General features: G+C 42.3%; 1 protein-coding gene across 1 annotated transcript in view; it reads left to right on the top strand.

The window, feature by feature from the left end:
- htr2aa (5-hydroxytryptamine (serotonin) receptor 2A, genome duplicate a) overlaps positions 1-15,376 on the top strand; it is a 44,919-nt gene extending 29,543 nt beyond the window's left edge. The window contains exons 2-3 of the mRNA XM_059499956.1: positions 1,752-1,952; positions 13,986-15,376. Coding sequence (XP_059355939.1) covers positions 1,752-1,952; positions 13,986-14,791 — 1,007 coding nt within the window. The 3' untranslated portion in view covers positions 14,792-15,376. The remainder of the gene's footprint in view (positions 1-1,751; positions 1,953-13,985) is intronic.
- Positions 15,377-21,399: the final 6,023 nt, after the last annotated feature.

Genomic DNA, 21,399 nt, shown 5'->3' on the forward strand with positions numbered 1-21,399 from the left:
GTACAATCCAATATCACAGAGGGATGTTTCTAAAACTCAGGTCTGTGATCTTTGTTTTGGTGATTGGTGGTCTTTATCATATTTTTGCACACAAGCTCTGTACATTCATTCATCCACATTCTTCCTTTCACTTCCTTTCTCTGCATGCATCGCATTTCCTACAGCTCCGCCTCCTGTTATCCTCTCACTCATTTAGTTCTCTTTATTTTTCTACCTCATTTCCTCTTTGTGGCACTTAATTTGTGTTGGCTCTTTTGGCTTAGCCTTTGTGCTTTATTTAAATTTTTGTCAGTGACAAAATAAATAAATAAAAAAATCTAGTGAAAGCGCTCATTTTTTAAGAAAGTACCTGACAGTAACTGCAAATTGCTGTACATGTATTATTAATTCAGTATTTCCTCCCTTCACAGTTTGTGCCTGTGTGTGTTCTGTACAAAGTGCCAGGAAGTATTAAGACTGAATGAAATTAACAGTTTCACTGATGAGTCTTTGGTGGATGGTCATTTTCTGCCTGACTGCACAGAGCAGAGTGAGCTAACACTATTGCACTCACAAAACTGAACTAATTCCTCACCAGTGGCTTCAGTGTGCTTTGAGAGATGGATTGTTGGATAGATAAAAAGAAGGACAGGCTGACACACTGGGTATACAGATAGATGGATAGATGGGCGTTATGGCCAAAAATATTATCACAATATATTTTTTTCCATATCATACATTATCGATATTGACGACAATAATTGATTTACTGTTACTGGGGAAGGAAATACTTTCCACATGTTTAATAGACCTTGAGAATAAATATAAACATAACTTTATTTATTCCAATTAAATTCCACACAGTGAAATATCTTTTAATTTAGGGCCCCATAAAATATTGAATTCTTTTTTTTTCTCCATTTCTGAGTTTTATAATTCAATATAAATTTATTTAACTGTCCAATTAAACGTAATTAATAAAACCTTGCCAGTTCGATCACTCTTTTAAAATGTAATCAATTGAAATTAATTTTCAACAAACCTTAGCATTTTTATTGTCAAGCAAGATGCTGCACATCAGAAATCTATAAATTATTGAAAAATACCTTGGTTATATGATATTCCATAAAAACAATAATATTATTATTTGAGAATTATATTTTAATATAAAAAGTAGTATATTTCTGTCATATTTTTTTTTCAAGTTAAACCGGACATTTATTTTGATGGGTTGTTGTGAAGATTTTTAAGTTTTACATTGCTTATTAGCAACATGCACTGACTGGCTTCTTTCACCAGTCAGTGCATCTGGTGTGTGACAACCTGTCAGATTAATCCATTTTGAGTAAAAATGTCCAGAACTTATCATCGTTATCAACATAAATTTGATTGCAATCACGATATGATATTGTTTATTGCCCAGGCCTAATGGATGGATGGAGCACTACACTCTTAAAGTAAAAGGGGTTTTCACAACAATGCCATACAAGAACCATTTTGTACTCACTGGATAGATGTAGTGTTGTAGAAAATAAACTGTATTTCATCAGTGTGTGAACTGAAAACACTGTCAGTGACCATTAAGCTCTTGTGCTGCTCTCAAGAGCTCATCACACTCATGCCATCCAGTGAAAACACTTAGTGAGACAAGCCCATTCAATGATCTCACAGGGTCCATTAGCATGGAACGGAGGAAAGTCAGTACCTTTAAGGCTTTTGCTATCAGTTTTATTCCTTGGGCCTCATCCTCTAAACGTCTGTCTCTTCTTCAGGTTACTCCTGGCCCCTCCCTGCATCACTGTGTCCCATGTGGATCTACTTGGATGTTCTCTTTTCCACTGCCTCCATCATGCACCTGTGTGCTATCTCACTGGACCGTTATGTGGCCATCCGTAACCCCATCCGACACAATCGGTCAAACTCACGCTCCCGTGCCCGGGCCAAGATCACGGCAGTCTGGACCATCTCAGCAGGTACACCTGATTCCATCAACTTGGCACCCACGACACCGTGCTGTAGTGTGACGTGAAGCCATTATCATTAGACTGTTGTGAACAAAATGTCATGACTCTGATCTAATTAGACAGTATCAACCGCTGACTCTGCTTTTAGAAAATCCTAGAAGATGTTCCTTATTGGCTTGAGATGACCCGCTAAATAGAAGAGCGTTCCAAAGAGGGTCTTTAAGCGTTTATGTGTACTTGAATCTGAATTGCTTTTGGGACTAAAGAAATCAAGGGCTAATCAACCTTTTGTCATTCACCAGAGGAAAGGCGATTTAATACATGAGTAGGGGGAGAGATTTGGGTATCTGTAAATGAGAAGTAAAATTGCAGCAATATTCAGTTATATTATAGATTGCAGCTGAGAGGCAACAATGAAACTTGCAGTAGTGAGCGCAGCTTCATCAGTATCCGGCTGATTATGTCAATGGAGCACCACAAGGGAGAAATAATTGAGAAGAGGGAGAAAAAAAAAATTGCATAATGGAAAGCTAAAAATTAATGAATTTTACAGGTCTGGGTCATTGAATGCTGAAGTCATGAATATTTCCAGCATGCACAGTGTTATTTCCACCACATCTCAAATCATGTGTTGTGCTTAATAGCATACTTTGGTGGAAATGACATTTTAAACATTTGTGAAATAAAATGGCTCCATCTTTGCTAATACTTATTTCATTTAATGGATAATAAAATACACACCAATATATATATATATATATATATATATATATATATATATATATTTTTTTTTTTACTTTTCAAGCTTGCTCTCAATAAAAAAAATTTGTTCAAAAATGATACTGACCTTTATTTTTCTTGTTTTCTTCATGTCATGTCACATGTAATATTGCCTTGGTAAACAAGTATGCAAAATGTTTACAAAACGTATAGAATAATTTGTATTAAAAAAAATATTTTTTTTTTGTTTATTTATTAAGAAACTTGAAAAGCGTGAAAAAAAGAGTGTGACCTTGATTTAAACTAAGAAAAAAAAATCTATTAGTTTTAATAAAACAAATCAACCTCTGCTGTGCCCAAAGTTGAAGAAATGCTCACGCTCTGCATCAAAATGACCTCAGACCAGCTCAGTAGTTTGAGCTGCATGCAGGAAAGGCAGAAAACGATATTATGAGCAGAAAATTCAATAAAGTGAATGCCACAATGCCATTTACATTACAGTAGTGCAAAAAGAAAAACAAAACAGTCTAATAAAACACATTTATGATACAAAGCCTATACTCTATAACTAAAGTCAACAGAGCTTTTGTGAGCTTCAGGGTGGTTAAAGAGCTGAGAGCTAGTGCTGCTTTAAAGTGAAGACGACTTCCAGATGGTAATTATGTGTCATTCGGGGATCAAAGTAGATTTACTAACATTTTGGAGATTAGGGCTCTTTGAACATGAGTCAGATGCCTTTCAAAACACTGCAAGTCTGGTTGTTAAGATTTAAAAGTGGTTTTCTAATTATCAGTTGAGAAGCCGCTTAGAACTGAGACAGCATAAACATGCAGAATTTTTGAACAGCTAGTTTTTGTAGTGGAACATCATCAAAAAGTTGATTTATTTCACTAATTCCATTCAAAAAGCGAAACTTATATATTATAATCATTCATTAAACACAGACTGATATATTTCAAATGTTTATTTCTTTTAATTTTGATGATTATATTTGACAACTAAGGAAAATCCCAAATTCAGTATCTCAGAAAATTTGAATATTACTTAAGACCAATACATAGAAAGGATTTTTAGAAATCTTGGCCAACTGAAAAGTATGAACATGAAAAGTATGAGCATGTACAGCACTCAATACTTAGTTGGGGCTCCTTTTGCCTGAATTACTGCAGCAATGCGAAGTGGCATGGAGTCGATCAGTCTGTGATACTGCTCAGATGGTATGAGAGCCCAGGTTGCTCTGATAGTGGCCTTCAGCTCTTCTGCATCGTTGAGTCTGGCATATCGCATCTTCCTCTTCACAATACCCCATAGATTTTCTATGGGGTTAAGATCAGGCGAGTTTGCCAGCCAAATAAGAACAGGGATACCATGGTCCTTAAACCAGGTACTGGAAGCTTTGGCACTGTATGAAATCTGCATCTCCATAAAGTTGGTCAGCAGCAGGAAGCATGAAGTGCTCTAAAACTTCCTGGTACATGGCTGTGTTGACCTTTGACCTGAGAAAACACAGTGGACCAACACCAGCAGATGACATGGTTCTTGAAGCACTGACTCCAGCTGCAGTCCATTCTTTGTGAATCTCCCCCACATTTTTCAATGGATTTTGTTTCACAATCCTCTCCTGGGTGCGGTTATCCCTATTGCTTGTACACTTTTTTCAACCACATCTTTTCCTTCCCTTCACCTCTCTATTAATGTACTTGGACACAGAGCTCTGTGAACAGCCAGCCTCTTTTGCAATGACCTTTTGTTTCTTGCCCTCCTTGTGCAAAGTGTCAGTGGTGGTCTTTTGGACAACTGTCAAGTCAGCAGTCTTCCCCATGATTGTGTAGCCTACAGAACTAGACTGAGAGACCATTTAAAGGCTTTGCAGGTGTTTTGAGTTAATTAGCTGATTAGAGTGTTGTACCAGGTGTCTTCAATATTGAACCTTTTCACAATATTCAAATTTTCTGAGATACTGAATTTGGGATTTTCCATAGTTGTTATAATCATCAAGATTAAAATAAATAAACATTTGAAATATATCAGTCTGTATGTAATGAATGAATATAATATACAAGTTTCACTTTTTGAATGGAGTTAGTGAAATAAATCAACTTTTTGTTGATATTCTAGTTATATGGCCAGCACTTATATATATACTGTATATATATAGTTACATTCCCTCAAAACAAGTTTTTTTCACATGCACTGAGCCAGAAATCTCAACTTCAGAGGCACTTAGAAAACTTTGCAGTTCTATCTATATTCTGAAGGTTTTTCCAGAGGAGTTTGTTCATATATAATTCACCTGATTTATATAAAGTTTTATTCTTAAAACAAGTTTTTTCTTCTGTCTGTTGACAGTATTTCTTGATTTAAAAGGATTGCTTCTGAAAACCCTGTTGAAAAATCCAGCATATGCTGGTTAGGTATGTTCCCTTTCGAGAGTACTCTCGTACTGCGTAAGCTAGCTTACGCTATGGGAAAAGGTCCCCTTTTCTCGAGAATATGAAGCCAAAAATTATCCTTAATTTTTAAATAATGTAAAACGCAGTGCTGCAGCACAGCAGACCCAAGCGAAGCGGCTCGCGCGCTTATTGGCTGTGCTGCGGCAACTGCAGCAACCTATGGTGAGGCGGCGGAGAGGAACGAACCAATGGGGGCGCTTCGCGCCCATTGGACGTCAGAGCGCGCCAAAATAGGCGTGGCTGGAACTATATAAGCCACCGCTTCACCATAGGGATCAGATTTCATCTCCTTCAGCGATCTCACCTGCACTTCGCTGTCTTCTACGGAGAAGCCTCTACACGCCGTCGAAAAGCCTCTCAGCGGGATAGCACTGCAACGCAGATCTGAGGACGCCGGCTCGTGCTTCATCTCGACGCCGCCTTCAGCACTCGCTTCCTGCTGCGCCATCCGGCGTGACTATATCCTTTACAAAGCTAGTGTGTTTGCCGCTGCATCACACTTTTTTCTCCAGAATTCGAGGCGTTGTTTCAAAAGCCTCGGGCCTGCGCTTCCTGCCGAGGCCCTCTGCCCAGCGAGGACCGCCACATCATCTGTGTCTCCTGCCTGGGCCGTGAGCATGCTGAGAGCGCACTCTCCAAGGGCGGCTGCCCTGAGTGCGACAACATGGCTATATCGACCCTGCGGGCTCGATTAGCTCAAACCAGCCACGATGCTCCACCCGCTCCGCCTCTTCTCTCTCAAGTGCCGCGTAAGAAACGCCGCGATCAGAGAATGCCTGAGCACACTGCTACACGCGAGCTCACGCCGGAACACTCCCCGCATGCCTCGCCCGCTCTCTCTCCTTCGCCTGTCCTCTTCGTGGACGAGCAGCGCCAGTCCCTGCTCACCAGCGCCCCCTTCTCCTTCGGAGCGCCTGAGGCGGAGGAGGACAGACACGACAGCCTTTCTCTCACCGCGTCCAGTAGTGAGGAATGGTCGGGCTCTATTGCGGACCCCCCCCCCTCTACAGCACCCAGCTGCACCGGACAACGCACTGATATCGACGCGGAGCTTACTCGCGTGCTTACAAGGGCTGTCAGCGACCTTCAGCTCGACTGGTCTCCTCCAGACGAGCCCGCTAAAAGCAGGCTGGACGAATGGTTCTTGCAGGGGCGCCCTTCGGCCCCTCCGCAAAGAAACGCCCCCTTCTTCCCGGAAGTTCACGATGAACTCACGAAGTCGTGGAAAGCCCCATTCTCCGCACGCTTGAAGACTTCTGTCTCGTCAGCGCTCTCCTCTGTCGACGGCGCCCGAGACCACGGTTACGAGAGCCTCCCCCCTCTCGAGGAGGCTATTGCTGCACACCTCTGCCCGCCCTCAGCCGCAGGATGGCGGTCGAAGCCTGTGCATCCATCCAAGCCGTGCCGCACCACCTCAGCTCTCGCTGGCCGAGCTTACACATCCGCTGGTCAAGCTGCTTAGGCTCTACACACCATGGCTGTGCTGCAGGTTTTTCAGGCCAGACTTCTCCGTAACCTGGACGAGTCTGCCCCAGATACCTATGACTTTAAAGATCTCCGCAGCGCTACTGATCTAGCCCTGCGTGCGACAAAGACCACAGCACAAGCGATCGGCCGAAGCATGGCAAGCCTCGCTGTTTTAGAGCGACACCTCTGGCTCACGCTCACGGAGATGAAAGACGCCGACAAATCCGCCTTTCTTGACTCTCCTATCTCGCCTTCCGGCCTCTTTGGCCAGTCGGTTAAGGGTTTCGCTGAACGCTTCACTGAGGCTCAGAAAACGTCACAGGCAATGAGACACTTCCTGCCGAAACGCTCTAGCTCTGCTGCGGGACGCCGTAGAAATGCGCCGCCCCCTCAGACCTCGAAGCCATCGCAGCCAGACTTACAGTCTCGCCCAGCGACCAAAACCCAGCACCGCTCTCGCTCTGCGAGCCGCAAACCGCCAGAGAAACGGGGACCTCAGCCCAGGATTGTGCTGAACCCCGAGCCTCCGAAGCCCTCCTGACCTTCGGGCTGAAAAGACCGTGGTTAAGTCCCGCTGCGGCCGGACCACCACACAAGAAACCTCACATGCTTCCTCCAATCCCCTCACTAAAGGCGGTTGGAGATGTCTATACTGCAGTAAACGAGCCTGTTACAATGCACGCACGCCTGCACACAAACGCCGTTTTCACGGCGACCTCAATAAAGCACAAAAAGAGCTTTTTCTATGTAGGCAGTGTGCCCACTACACAGTACGCACCCCTACATGTATACACACTCCCCCAAGTGTCACAAAGACACACTCGGGTCTCCTTTCATGCCCACCTTCCCGCTCGCGCCGGAGGTGCTCTAAATGTAGCGCGCGTGCCCACTTCTCAGTGCGCAACCCTACAAATAAGCGCTGTCACCACAGTGTCACAAGCACAGCATACTCGAGCTACTGGTCCCCTCATAACAGGCGGCCAGTGCCCGAAGCACATTCAACCCATAGCCGCACGAGCCGCTGCATGGCAGGCCATCCCCGGCATATCAAATTGGGTTTTGAATATAATAAAACGAGGTTACTCGCTCCAGTTCGCTCGCAGACCGCCGCGCTTTCGCGCCGTGGTCGAAACGAAAGTGAAAAGCGAAATGACACACGTCCTTCGCGCCGAACTGATAAACCTTCTTGCAAAAGGGGTGATAGAAACTGTCCCCCCTGCGCAGCGCGAGTCAGGCTTTTACAGCCGCTACTTCCTCGTACCAAAAAAGGATGGCGGTCTCAGACCCATCCTAGATCTCAGACGTTTGAACAAAGCGCTTATGACGCGATCGTTCAAAATGTTAACTACCAAACAAATACTCGCGCAAATTCGCCCGAGGGATTGGTTTTTCTCAGTGGATCTGAAAGACGCTTACTTTCACATTCAAATAGCACCCCATCACAGGCCATTCTTGAGATTCGCCTTCGAGGGGCAGACTTATCAGTACATGGTTCTTCCATTCGGCCTCTCCGTAGCGCCCCGTACATTTACACGGTGCATGGATGCCGCTCTCGCACCCCTGAGAATGCGGGGAGTGCGAGTATTGAACTACCTCGACGACTGGCTAGTTTTAGCCCATTCCGAGGAACTACTGACGACACACAGATCCTGGATCCTCAGCCATTTAGAATGCCTGGGTCTCACGATCAACACTGTCAAGAGCGCTCTGTCTCCCAGCCAGAGGATTTCCTTTTTGGGGATAGACATAGACTCTGTGACATCTACAGCGCGTCTGACGTCACAGCGCGCTCTCACTATTCAGCATCTAGCCGTGTCGTTCAAAGCCGGGTCTCTTTACCCGCTCAAACGATTTCAGGAAATGCTAGGTCTGATGGCATCAGCCTCTGCGGTTCTCAAACTGGGCCTGCTGCGCATGCGCCCACTACAGCGCTGGCTGAGAGACCGTGTTCCAGCGCGCCTGGATTTCTGGCCGCGCGCGCATCAGGGTGACCCACGGCTGCATCACAGCTCTGGCCCCTTGGAAAATAGCCAACTGGTATCAGTTAGGCGTAAGCACGGGCGCTGTCTCGAAATGGAAAGTAGTCTCGACAGATGCATCCAACCTCGGTTGGGGCGCCCTGTACGAGGGCAGGTCTGCCTCCGGCCTCTGGTCGAGCCCGGAGCGACTGTTACACATAAACTGTCTGGAGATGATAGCGGTCGAACTATCCCTGAAAGCTTTCCTCCCATTTTTAAAGGGCCACCACTTTCTGGTCAGATCAGACAGCATGTCAGTGGTGGCCTACATAAATCGCCAGGGTGGTGTCAGGTCAGAAACCTTGCACACCCTGACCGAACGTCTTCTGACATGGGCACATTACAATCTGCGCTCGCTAAAGGCAGCGCATGTACCTGGCATCCTGAACCGGGGCCCGGACATGCTTTCCAGGGCGAATGTTCCCCCTGGGGAGTGGTCTCTTCACCCACAAACGGTTCAGTTGATGTGGAGCATCTTCGGCAGGGCAGAGGTCGACCTCTTCGCCTCAGAAGACAACGCTCATTGCCCAATATATTTTTCAAAGAGCAGGGACGCGCTGGCCCTCGATTGGCCCAGACGCCCGCTTTATGCCTTCCCACCGGTCGCGATGCTACCGCAGGTCATCGATCGGGTCAGGAAGAGCAGATATGCTATGCTGCTAGTAGCCCCACTCTGGACGACCCAACCTTGGTTCTCCGAGCTGATGCAGCTGTCCAGTACAGCCCCATGGCCAATACCGCTGCGGAAAGATCTCCTCACGCAGCTGAAGGGCGCGCTCTGGCATCCCCACCCCGAACTTTGGGCCCTTCATGTATGGCCCCTCAACGGGTACCCGGGAACCTCCCTGAGGGAGTGTTAAAGACCATTACGGAAGCCAGAGCGCCCTCAACCAGGCGCCTATACGCGCAGAAATGGTCAGTGTTCTCCACCTGGTGCGGGACACAGAACCTAGACCCTCACTTATGTGACGTGACGGAGATACTCTCCTTCCTACAGGAGCGTTTAGATGCGGGCAGATCCCCGTCTACGCTCAAAGTGTATGTGGCAGCCATTGCAGCTTCTCATGCTCCGGTGGCCGGCCTATCACTGGGAAAAAACGAACTGGTCATTCGTTTCCTTAAGGGAGCTCGTCAGATGAACCCTCCCCGACCCCCTTCAATCCCTTCCTGGGACCTGTCTACGGTCCTAGAGGCCTTAAAGGGCCCCCCTTTTGAACCGCTTCAGTCTGTCGATATGAAGCTTCTTTCGTTCAAAACCGCTTTTCTACTGGCTCTGGCCTCAGTCAAGCGAGTGGGGGATTTACATGCGCATATCTGTAAGCGCTGACTGTCTCGAGTTTGGGCCTAATGACTCCAGAGTCATTCTCAGACCAAGACACGGCTATGTCCCCAAGGTGCTCTCAACACCGTTCAGAGCGCAGGTCATCTCGCTGTCAGCCCTTTCCTCGCAAAGCGACGAAAGCAACGCGAGCTTCATCTGCCCCGTCAGGGCTCTCAAAACCTATATTGCGCGCTCCGCCTTATTCAGGAGGTCGGACCAGCTCTTCATATGCTTTGGTGGGCGCACCCGAGGTCTCGCCACCACGAAGCAAAGCCTATCGCGATGGATAGTAGACACTATCTCGCTGGCTTACAAATCTAAAGGCCTTCACTGCCCGTTCGGCATCAGAGCCCATTCCACCCGAGGTATGGCCTCGTCATGTGCGTGGTCCTGCAGGATACCACTGGATGATATCTGTGCGGCGGCAGGCTGGGCCTCTCCGTCCACATTTATTAGATTCTATAATCTGCAAGTCCCTGCCCTGCAGGCCAGGGTACTTTCTATATAGACGTGCTAAGCCTTATCACGTCCCCCTTTTTTCGTTCCCTATATAAAGTAGAGTTGTGACGTTCGCGAACGAACCGATTCTTTTGAACGGCTCATAAACATGAACGATGGGAGCCGAGTCGCGGCTGGAGGGGAGCCGTTCTTTCTGTCGTTCTTTTTTCCTATGCGTGTTTCACACAGATGCACACAAATGAGCTCCTCCGCGAGACAGAACAGTTGTAGGGGGAGGGGCGCACCCAGCGCAGGCCAACCCTTTATAGCGTGATGATATTAGATATTAGTTGTGCACGCATCCTTCACGTCCTTCACATCCTGCGTGCCTCTGTCATTGGGTAGGAGCGTTGAAAAAAAAGCTGTTTTGCACAGACATTTATTGCAGCCCACTTTGTTATTGTTCATTGACTTGAAGGGGCTGATGTTTGCAAAGTTTACAGTAGTAATTGTATGTAGACATTTCCATTTTATTTATTCTAACTTTAAATATTTTCTATCAAAATGTTCTTGTGTGATAACAATGTTCTTGTGTGGAAGTGTTTGTAGTAAAAGCTGTTTTGCACATAAATTCATTGCAGCCGGCTTTCTTTTTGATGTTTATTCGTGAGTAGGTATTGTATGAATAACATAAGTCAACGTAGCTTTACACACACACACTTTGTACTAAAGGTAAATCCAAAATAGTGATGTCACTGTCTAAGCAGAGGGATTTGTGCAACCCTATGGAATATAGTCCACATATGACAAATGAGGTAATAATCAATATTTCAGAATAATTCAAACTCAGATATTGGTGTGTGATATCTGAGTTTTAATTATTTGACTACAAATCTCACCTCATCATTCTTCCCAGTGATTATTTCCAGGATAAACTGAGATGGCTCCAAGCTGGCTTCTTAAAACTGACTAAATATTTAAAAGAGCCAAAAGAGCCGTTCTTTTGAACGGCTCTTTGAAAGGAACGGATCGCGAAGATCCGGATCCCCTCAAAGAGCCATAAATCCCATCACTAATATAAAGCTCACTAAGGTTGGCTGTTGGGACTGGGATTTCTCCTGCTATAAAGCCCCGGGCTCTCGCCTTGGGCTGTGACAGGTCGAAGTTCCCGAGCACGCACAGCGTTTTACATTGTGTTCCCATAGCGTAAGCTAGCTTACGCAGTACGAGAGTACTCTCGAAAGGGAACGTACTCGGTTACTAGCGTAACCTCGGTTCCCTGAGATGAGGGAACGAGTACTGCGTAACCTGCCGTGCTATGTGCTCGGACCGGGTGATCGCTTCAGTCGATTTAAAACCTGATCCCTATGGTGAAGCGGTGGCTTATATAGTTCCAGCCACGCCTATTTTGGCGCGCTCTGACGTCCAATGGGCGCGAAGCGCCCCCATTGGTTCGTTCCTCTCCGCCGCCTCACCATAGGTTGCTGCAGTTGCCGCAGCACAGCCAATAAGCGCGCGAGCCGCTTCGCTTGGGTCTGCTGTGCTGCAGCACTGCGTTTTACATTATTTAAAAATTAAGGATAATTTTTGGCTTCATATTCTCGAGAAAAGGGGACCTTTTCCCATAGCGTAAGCTAGCTTACGCAGTACTCGTTCCCTCATCTCAGGGAACCGAGGTTACGCTAGTAACCGAGTACGTTTTGAAGCATGGCTGCTGGTCATGAGCTGGTTTAAGGAGGTCATGTGCTGGTCCTAAGCTTGTCTTGAGCAGAAGCTAGTTGCTCAGGACCGGCACATGACCAGCTTAAACCAGCTCATGACCAGCAGCCATGCTTCAAAACATGCCTAACCAGCATGCTATGCTGCTTTATTTATTTATTTATTTTTCAACAAGGAAAACCATAAACTTTAATATGTCACCTAAATGAAACAAGTATTCTGAACCTTAGAAATATATGCCAATTAGTGCATATTTAATAAGATTATGTCTTATCTACATCTTAAAAATGACATTTCAGACTTTGTAATGCAAAACAATTTTGATTAATCGACTGAGAATTAGGTGACATCTGTAAGTCAAAATTTGTACCCAGTTTACCTCTATTGTCATGCCGTAAGTCAGTCAGCACATAACATCTATAACTGAGATGATTGTGATTAAATCCACAGTGAAGATGCAACCCTTGAAGCCTGAGAGCTGTCAGTGGATTTGAGCAAAGCACCATCACAACTTACATTATAATGCTGCTTTTCTAACTTTCAACTGTTTACTCTCATCTCCAGGATAAGAAATGTGATGTCAGAGGAGGCTGATAGTGACTAAGATAAAGTAACCCCACTTTAAACTCAGTTTTGAAGGAGAAACCTTACCAATATATACTTTTAATCTCCTCATCTTCCTCTCAGATTTCGACACACAGTGGCAACCATTTTTTACACTCTACAGTTCTTATCATTGTCATCCAAGGCCTGCAGTTATCCACAGATGCACAGCTAATGCCTGACACATCATCCAGTGGCACAGGGTCCATCATGAAACCCCCCACCCCGTCCTTCCCAGCTCGGTTTCCCCCAACAAACCCCAGAGATCAGACACGATTTGCAGAGATTTACTGTTGCCATGGAGATGTCTTATCACCATGGCAGTTTCACTGAACATTTGTCCTTGAGCGATACAAGCTTTCCATTTGCAAGATGCTAACGCAAATGTGAAGTATATCATATTATACAGGCTGAACTGAACGCTAATGGTCATAAATAGTTGTGTTATTGAGGTTACGCCTCTAAACTGTTACAGGCAAGGAGAGAAACAAAGTCCCATCACTTACTGTGAAGTTACCAAAAGGCATGTGACAAAGACGGACATTTTTGCTGCCTAAGCATAAGCAGTGTGTCTGAGTAAGTCAAATAATACAAGCCTGTCCTTGAACAAGAGATCCGTCAATTAAATGTCAATTATTCAAAGTATATTAATGGAATTAAAAAGAAACAAATTCATTGTGGGTTGATGGCACCATTATAGCAATTCTACTATATATTCGGCTGCTAAATAACAATATTGGTGAGGTTGATTATGATGATTTTTATTATAAATAGCAGTAAAACACTCTTTTTATAGTTTTGTATACAAAAAAAAAGAATCAATTAAGAGGATCTTTTTCATCATTTACTGATAAAAATTTCACACAACAAAATAAAAGAACTGTAATGTTAGATTTTCAAAATATTATGCTGCCATTACAAATAAAAATGGATGAATTGCATGTTAACATGTTATCCATGAAAGCAATGTTATATAAAACAAAATTTTAAACCCATACTCTTTATTACCATGTTGTTAAAACAACTTTATTATTTATTAGGGTTGTAAATAAATTGTAATATTAGTTTATTATTATTATAATTATTAATCACTCTGAACCTTATTTTGATTGTGAACATAAATTCTCAATTAAAAACTGCAGGTCACACAACTTTGCTGATTTTGTGTTTTCTGTGAAATAAGCAACTGTCATCATTTCTCCTCTGTTGTTGAGTTTCTTTGCCACCTTGTTTTTTGTCTATCACAATTTCTGCCGATTAACCTAAACTACTAATGCACTTTCTTCCCCACATCTTTCTGCAGGCATCTCCATGCCAATCCCAGTGCTGGGTCTGCGTGATCACACCAAAGTTTTCAAGGATGGCAGCTGCCTATTGACGGACAACTCTTTCGTATTGATTGGGTCCTTTGTGGCCTTCTTTGTGCCATTGACCATTATGGTGGTGACCTATTTCCTGACTATCAGCGCTCTGCAGAGTGAGGCCACTCTCTGCCTCGACCAACTGGTGCCCAGGCCCAAATGGAGCACAGGATTAACTCCCAACTTCCTCCCAGGACCCTCATTCTCGCCCTCTGAGAAAAAACTGTTCTTGCGGCGCTCGTTGAGCCGTGAGGCGGGGGCAGAGTCAGGGGTTGTGATGCCACCTTTCGGACGGAATACGGTGCAGTCCATCAGCAACGAGCAAAAAGCCTCTAAAGTTCTGGGTGTGGTTTTCTTCCTGTTCGTAGTCATGTGGTGTCCATTTTTCATCACTAATGTTTTAGCGGTGGTTTGCGAGCCAGCGACGTGTGATGCCGACGTAATGAACAGTCTGTTGAATGTGTTTGTGTGGGTTGGTTACCTGTCCTCCGCCGTTAACCCTTTGGTTTACACACTCTTCAACAAGACTTACCGCTCAGCCTTCGCCAGATACATCCGATGCCAGTTTCATGAGGAGAAGAAACCGCTACAACTAATTCTGGTCAACACCATTCCACCGCTGGCCTATCAGTCCACACACCTGCCGCTCACTGGATCAATAGGCAATGGAGATTTCTCTCTGCCCCTTCCCAATAAAAAACACCATCTGTCCAAAAGCAGCAAAAATGAGAGTGTCAGCTGCTTGTGAATTCACTCTGTGAACTCACAAAATGCCAGCAGTAACCCTGGATTTTCTTCTGGATTTCATCTTTGACATTCTCCCCATTTTACCTCTACAGAAATAAGCTCTGACTGGTCTAAAGTATTAGTATTCAAAGCTCAAATGCATCTATGAAAGAGCAGCTTCATGGTCCATGACTTTATCACAGGGTACTGATACATCAAAAGACCTTTGTCTGATCGGGATCTGTCCTGAACCATTGATGTCAGTTGAATCAATGGCATAAACCTTCTAGGGTTATAAAAACTGTATATAAGTGTTAAGTCAAAATTTCGGTTTGATGTCAAGGTTTTTTTATGTAGCACTTTATATGGCAGAGAGTGAAGTCTAAATTCATGGGTGATCAGCAGTGTTTTGTTTACAGCGTCTGGTTTTTGAAAACAAGTGTGGATAAAAGTTGTAATGTGACTAGAGTTTTTGTACTGTGTCAAAGGATTGAGATGCTGTAGCCTCATTCGTATAAGCTGACTTGTGTGCTGCTGGTTTATCATTTTAGCATACATATGTATTTACTGAATCCAGACACAGGACAAGATATTGGTTTTTGGACATTACCTTTAAAAGTATGAAACAAACAGTGTCTGCGGTCAACGAATAAAGACCACTTTTATTTAATTAGAAGTGGCTTTTTTAAATTATTCCTATATATATATATATATGTGTGTGTAAAAGCTGGTTTCCACTTCAGAGTAAAAATAAAAGATGTAATTGTGAGATTAAGTTTACATAAGAAATACAGTAATATTGTAAAATATAAAGCTATAAAATGGGATGCACTACCGTTGGGTGACTATTTGTGTTGGATTATATATATATATATATATATATATATATATATATATATTAGTAAAAATAGTAATATTGTTTAATAATAGTAAAATTGAAATATCGTTATAGTTTAAAATAACTGTTTTCTGTTGTTATGTATTAATGTAATTTATTCCTGTGAGAGAGCTCAACTATCAGTATCCGTTACTATAGACTTCAGTGTCACACGATCCTTTAGAAACTGATCTAATATGCTGATTTGGACATCAGGAAATAACTATTTTTATTATCATTGCTGAAACAGTTGCTGCGTAATATTGTTGTGGAAACCGTTCATTTTTCACTGTTCTTTGATGAATAGAAAGTTCAAAGTACAGCATTTGAAATTTTAATATTTTGTAACATGCTAAAGGCACTTTTTGGTCTATTTAATCCATCCTTGCTTAATAAAAGAATTTATTTTTATTTTTATTTTTGTATTAAATGTATTCCACAAATTCCCATCATGTATTGTAGTGTATAAATCCACAGTTGTTACAAAATTACATTGTGAGAAATAAAGTCACAATTTCTTATTTTTACTCTGAGGTGGAAATGAGCTTCCATAGAAACCTTCTCAAATAAATCTATTGAAGACACTACAATCCAGATTAGAAAGGATGCTGTTGGACCAGTATTTTTCTGTTGGTAAACATCAGCTATTTTGGTCTACCAGCAGGACCAAACCCAAACAAGAGGAAACCAGCATAAACCAGCCTGGCGCAGCATGAAAAGTCTAAGCTTTTCAATTTAAAACGAAACTAAGGGTCCGCTTTTCACCTTGTCATTTGAACCTGTCAAAAACTACTTATGAAACCTTTTAGAGTTGCACATATTGTTCAGATAGTGGTAGTATTCAAACCCAACACTTACATTTGTCAGATTTGAAGTTCTTTGAAAAAATGGTTTTAAGAACACCTGTGTGCTTTTGGATTTGAAAATGTACCTCTGGATTCAGGGTTCTATGGCAACATGAGGGGTTCAGATCTCAGCACCTTGTGAAAACCTCTGATCTGTTTTCTGATTCTATTTCCAGTGTCTGAATTGACAGCAGTGTTGTTGTTGTTATGGTCATAAACTTGTTTGCAGACATTGAATGACTCATCTCTGTTTCATCTTTCGGAGTGGATAATTATGCCAGGTATATATGTGTATAGGTGCAGTATTTAGCTGCCCTCATTCCAGTATATCAAAGACATATTAAGCAGCCTGACAGCCATAGCTGTAGATAAACATTTGCAACTCAGTGTTTCAGAAAACACTGTTTTTCTAGGGTTTTCTGCCAGCCTCTATATTTAACAAGTCCACCGCTTGACCTGACTGATCATAATTTGGCTCTGTTATGGCTGGCCATGACAGTAACAGCATGAAGTTACATTAAGCCACACTGCACATGAATAATTCAATAAAAGAATGTTGCACATTTTAAATGAATGTGGCAAAAATAAATTGGGAGAAAATGGGAGCTGTTCAGTATTTAGTCCATAAAACCATAGTAGATAATCATGACTTAAAAATGTTATTCTACAACCCATAGAGAAATCCTGAAAGAACATGTTGTGAATTAGCCTTCTGGTTAGACTATAGACAGAGTGAAACAGCTGTCTATAGTGAACTGTCCTTGCAATGTAACTATCTTGTACTTCTGACAGCAAAAACAAAACAGTAAGAGCTGAATATGTGCCAGAGATTCCATTAAACGTCACAAGAGCATAGACTCAATTGCCGCTATTGTACACTAGATTCCTACTTTACTAGACTCCCCTGAGTCACTACAAGAAGTCATGAATAAGGATGAATATTTGTACACTGTAAAACAACCAGTTGTGAGAAATAGTCATGTACCATCAGCCGCAGGGTGATTTGCCAATTACCCGCAGGCTCAGGCCAGCTGCCGGAATCACTACAATATGTTTGCAGTTGCGTGAGAAACTGTGTGAGGAAAAAATGGTACATAAACAAATACATAGAAAACAAATTCTGAATTTAAATGTCTACAACACTGATTTGTCCTAGCTTCCTGCAATATAGAAATATGAATTTAATAATGCTTGAGTAAAATTCGAAATAGGTTTTTGTGGGAAATATAATCATGGTCACGTCCATAAACATTAAAAAAAGAGTCTCAGCTAGTAGACTATATCATACATTTAAGGCTTTTATAAATGCAATTCTTTATTATTGAAGCAATTAATGATTGGAAATTTGCTGAGGTTCCATGGTTGTATATATGTCTAACATTCAATGCAACCTGACATATAGGTCTATTTATAAAAATATAATGTCAGGTTAAGTGTTTGTGTGCGTCTGAAGTGTGTCTTAATCTGTGTGTGGGTTGTATCAAGAAGGCATTTATGATATGACTGGCACCTGCACGATTCCCAATCAGCAAGGTGCAGCCGTGGCTGCTGGGAATCAGAAGACGTGGGTGGCATTTTCTTCAAAATGTAATAACCTTAAGGTGATTTTTATTTTTTAATTTCATTTACTGACCTAAAAAACACACCTACGCATGGAAACATTCTCTCTCTCTCTCTCTCTCTCTCTCTCTCTCTCTCTCTCTCTCTCTCTCTCTCTCTTTCTCACACACACACACATACAGTATACAGTGATTGAAATCAATTAAAGAGTGCTTTGTAAACAGTTTAGTCTTCGTGCTGGCGTGTTTCATCTAACCCAGAACTAACTAGTACGCCTAGATTAGTATCAGTCCTCCAAGGGTAGAGTTATATGTATGTGAGAGAGAGATGGGAAAGCCAGGCTCAATGCAAAGTTCTTTGAACTTTAAGTATGAAATGCCAACTGTCACAGCTGCTCAAAAATGAGAGCGTGTGAAAAAGAGAGCGAGGGAGAAATAGAGAGAGAAAGCTTGTGTAAGAGGCACGAGTAAAGAATGAACCCTGTTTGACACTCCTTTCATGTATTTTTCTGGGGTTCTCCTAAACCCTCTTCTGAGCTGATGCTAAATTATTCACATATGTCACATCACGCCTGTAATCCTAATTAATGAATAATCTCTGCGATTCATGGGAAGCTCATTAAAAGAGTGCAGCACTTAGTCAAGGAACAAAGGTGAAAAAGATTACTGCAGTTAAAATGCCAAAATCACCATATACAAACAAATTCCCTCTGTTTTTATCTTCTACCTTCCCTTTCTCTCCCCTTTCCCTTTCTTACCTCGTGCCAAATTACTTTTAGACTGACAGGTAGTAGATGAAATGATCTCGGATGCTGCTGATCCGGACAGAAATTGGCAGTTGAGCTTCTCACTGACCGCAGCAGCTATGTCAAGCATTTCCCACGCCTGCTTCCTGTTCACTATGGATGCCTGATACTCTGCGATTTCTTTTAAGCTGTTATGATAGCTTCATATTTTTAATGGGATAATTATCTAGTCAGCTGGCTAATAGACTATTCAGTGCATGTATATTTTCACACATAAGCATGTGTGACTCTTAATTTGAGTAATGTGGTCTGCAGGCACGTAAATATGTTGGTCATAATAGCGCAAGAGACTCAGCATGTTAAAGTTATTGTGATACAGGCCTGATCTAAAGCAGTTCTGGCCACTTAAAGATGTCATAAGAACAATTAAATTTGTATTATGTGTTTCTCATCCTGTGTGTGATATATCTACATTCATTTTCAAATAGCACACCGACATGTGAGATATATACTCTCTCAGGGTGAATGTAGGCACCCACAGCACTAATGTTCCACAGCTTTTCTGACCTTCTGCCTTTTCTGCTAGGGAACAACTTCTAAGTACTTTATTGGGTTTTACAGCTGTACTCTAAACCGCACCATAAAAGCATAATAATTCTAGAGCACGTTCTTAGAATCAAAGATCTGCAGAAGATTTATGTGCAGTCAAGGCCAGTTGGCTAGTTTCTGCATGCAGCCATGCTTCATGTTTCTTTTGAGAGTGCCAAGAAAATAACATGCTTTCAGTTTCAAAAACAGAGCATTTGGAAATTGCTGGAGTGCAGGCCATCGCTCGGTGTGAAATCAATCTATTGAAATGGTTTATCAGTGGAAAGGTCCCTCGTCGGTTCTGATCTTCACACTTTCGGCAAGAGCAGTGAATCACGTGACCATGTCATTTCCTTTTTTCAGTTGTGCTCTTATCCCCAGGTAATCAGTAAAGAATTAGGACAGAGAGTGAGACAAGAGGTTGGAAGTATCATTTCTGGTAATTCATATATTATTAATACTGTAGTTTAAATATGCATTTATTGAACATTAATGTTCCAAAATAGATAATTAATTATATTTTAAAATTCATATAAATTTTTGTGATGTGTAAAAAAGCAGCAATAAATACATAAATTAAGGAGAATTATATTAAAAATTAATTACATGAATTTAATTTAAAATAATAAAGTAAAATTACAAATTAATAACACTGCTAAAATGTGTCAGTATGACAGACTGTAGTCCTAATCTTAACTGCAGATATAAATAGCAGCAATAAATGTTAAACAAAAATAAATAAACTAGAGGGTGGGAGTATCATTTCTGGTAATTCACGTCTCATCAATAGTTTTAATGTGTAGTACTGAAAATTAATGTTCTAAAATGGATAATAAATGATATTCTTAAATTCATAAAAATGTTGAATGTTTAAAAAGCAGCAATAAATAATTTAAATAAAAAGGCGAAGTCTATCAAAAATAAATTACATTAATTTAAAATATATCAGAAAATAAATAAAATAAAAAAGAAATTAAACTGAAAAAAAAAGAAATTGTCAGTATGAATGTAGTCCAAAATCCTAAATCTTAACTGCAGATTTAAATGGTAGCAATAAACAAAATCCATGCTAAATAAAAATAATAATACTTTTTTTATTGTCTTTAGATCAACAAAACAATGTCCATTCAAACAAACAGACAGGGAAGGGGGAACAACAGACACATTATCAGTAATTCACAATCTGAAAAAAGAGGACTTTTTTAAAATGTTATTTTATTATATGATCATTCCTTTTTATACTCCAAAAAGTCAGAAGAAAAACATTGCCATGCATCGATGTGTATCAGTGTATCGGTGATCCGAAAACCGATGCAACCGTTTTTTTTTTTTTAAGATGGATGTTTCTAATCTGTATATTGTAGTTCCTCTTCAGGAACTCGAGCTGCGTCGAGAACGTTTGGGGAACGCTTCCAGCGTGACGTCTCTGAATAATGTGTATAATCAGTCCAAAGGAAGGGCGAGACGTCATAGGCGGGTGACGTCAGAGACCAGGAAGCATAAAGCATGAGCGGCAAAGCTGGAAATCAGCCTTGTGTCTTCAGCAAGCGCTCTGTGTGTGTGTGTGTGTCAGTCACTATCTGTTTGTGAGTCTTATTTAGTGTCGTTTGTCCACTGATAAACTCCATTGTCAAAGCTTCAATCAAGAGAAGTTTTGGGCGAGAGCAGGCAGCATTCAGTGTGTTTTCCCTGCCAAAAAAAAAAAAAAAAGGTATGGACACACGCAGCTCGTGTGTTGTCTGCTTGAAAGTGAAGCGCGCAGTGTCGGCTCTCGAGGGAGTTGACGGCTGCGATGCGAGCCTTTGCTTCACTCTCAGAAGTCGAGGAAAAAACGGAGCGGTGGTTGTGCTCGCGGGATTCGCTTTCGGATCTGCTGGAAGGAATGTAAGACGGGTCTTTTCAAGTCCCTATCTTCTTTCTTAGCCACCAGATCCGGCGCCCGCTCTCGGGGGTTCGGAAGCCCGCGTTTGCGGTACTTTCTCCCCGATGAGAGGGCGTGACGCACTGCCTGTCTT

Source organism: Carassius carassius, chromosome 19 (genome assembly GCF_963082965.1).
Source record: "Carassius carassius chromosome 19, fCarCar2.1, whole genome shotgun sequence".
NCBI classification, from domain to species: Eukaryota; Metazoa; Chordata; class Actinopteri; order Cypriniformes; family Cyprinidae; genus Carassius; species Carassius carassius.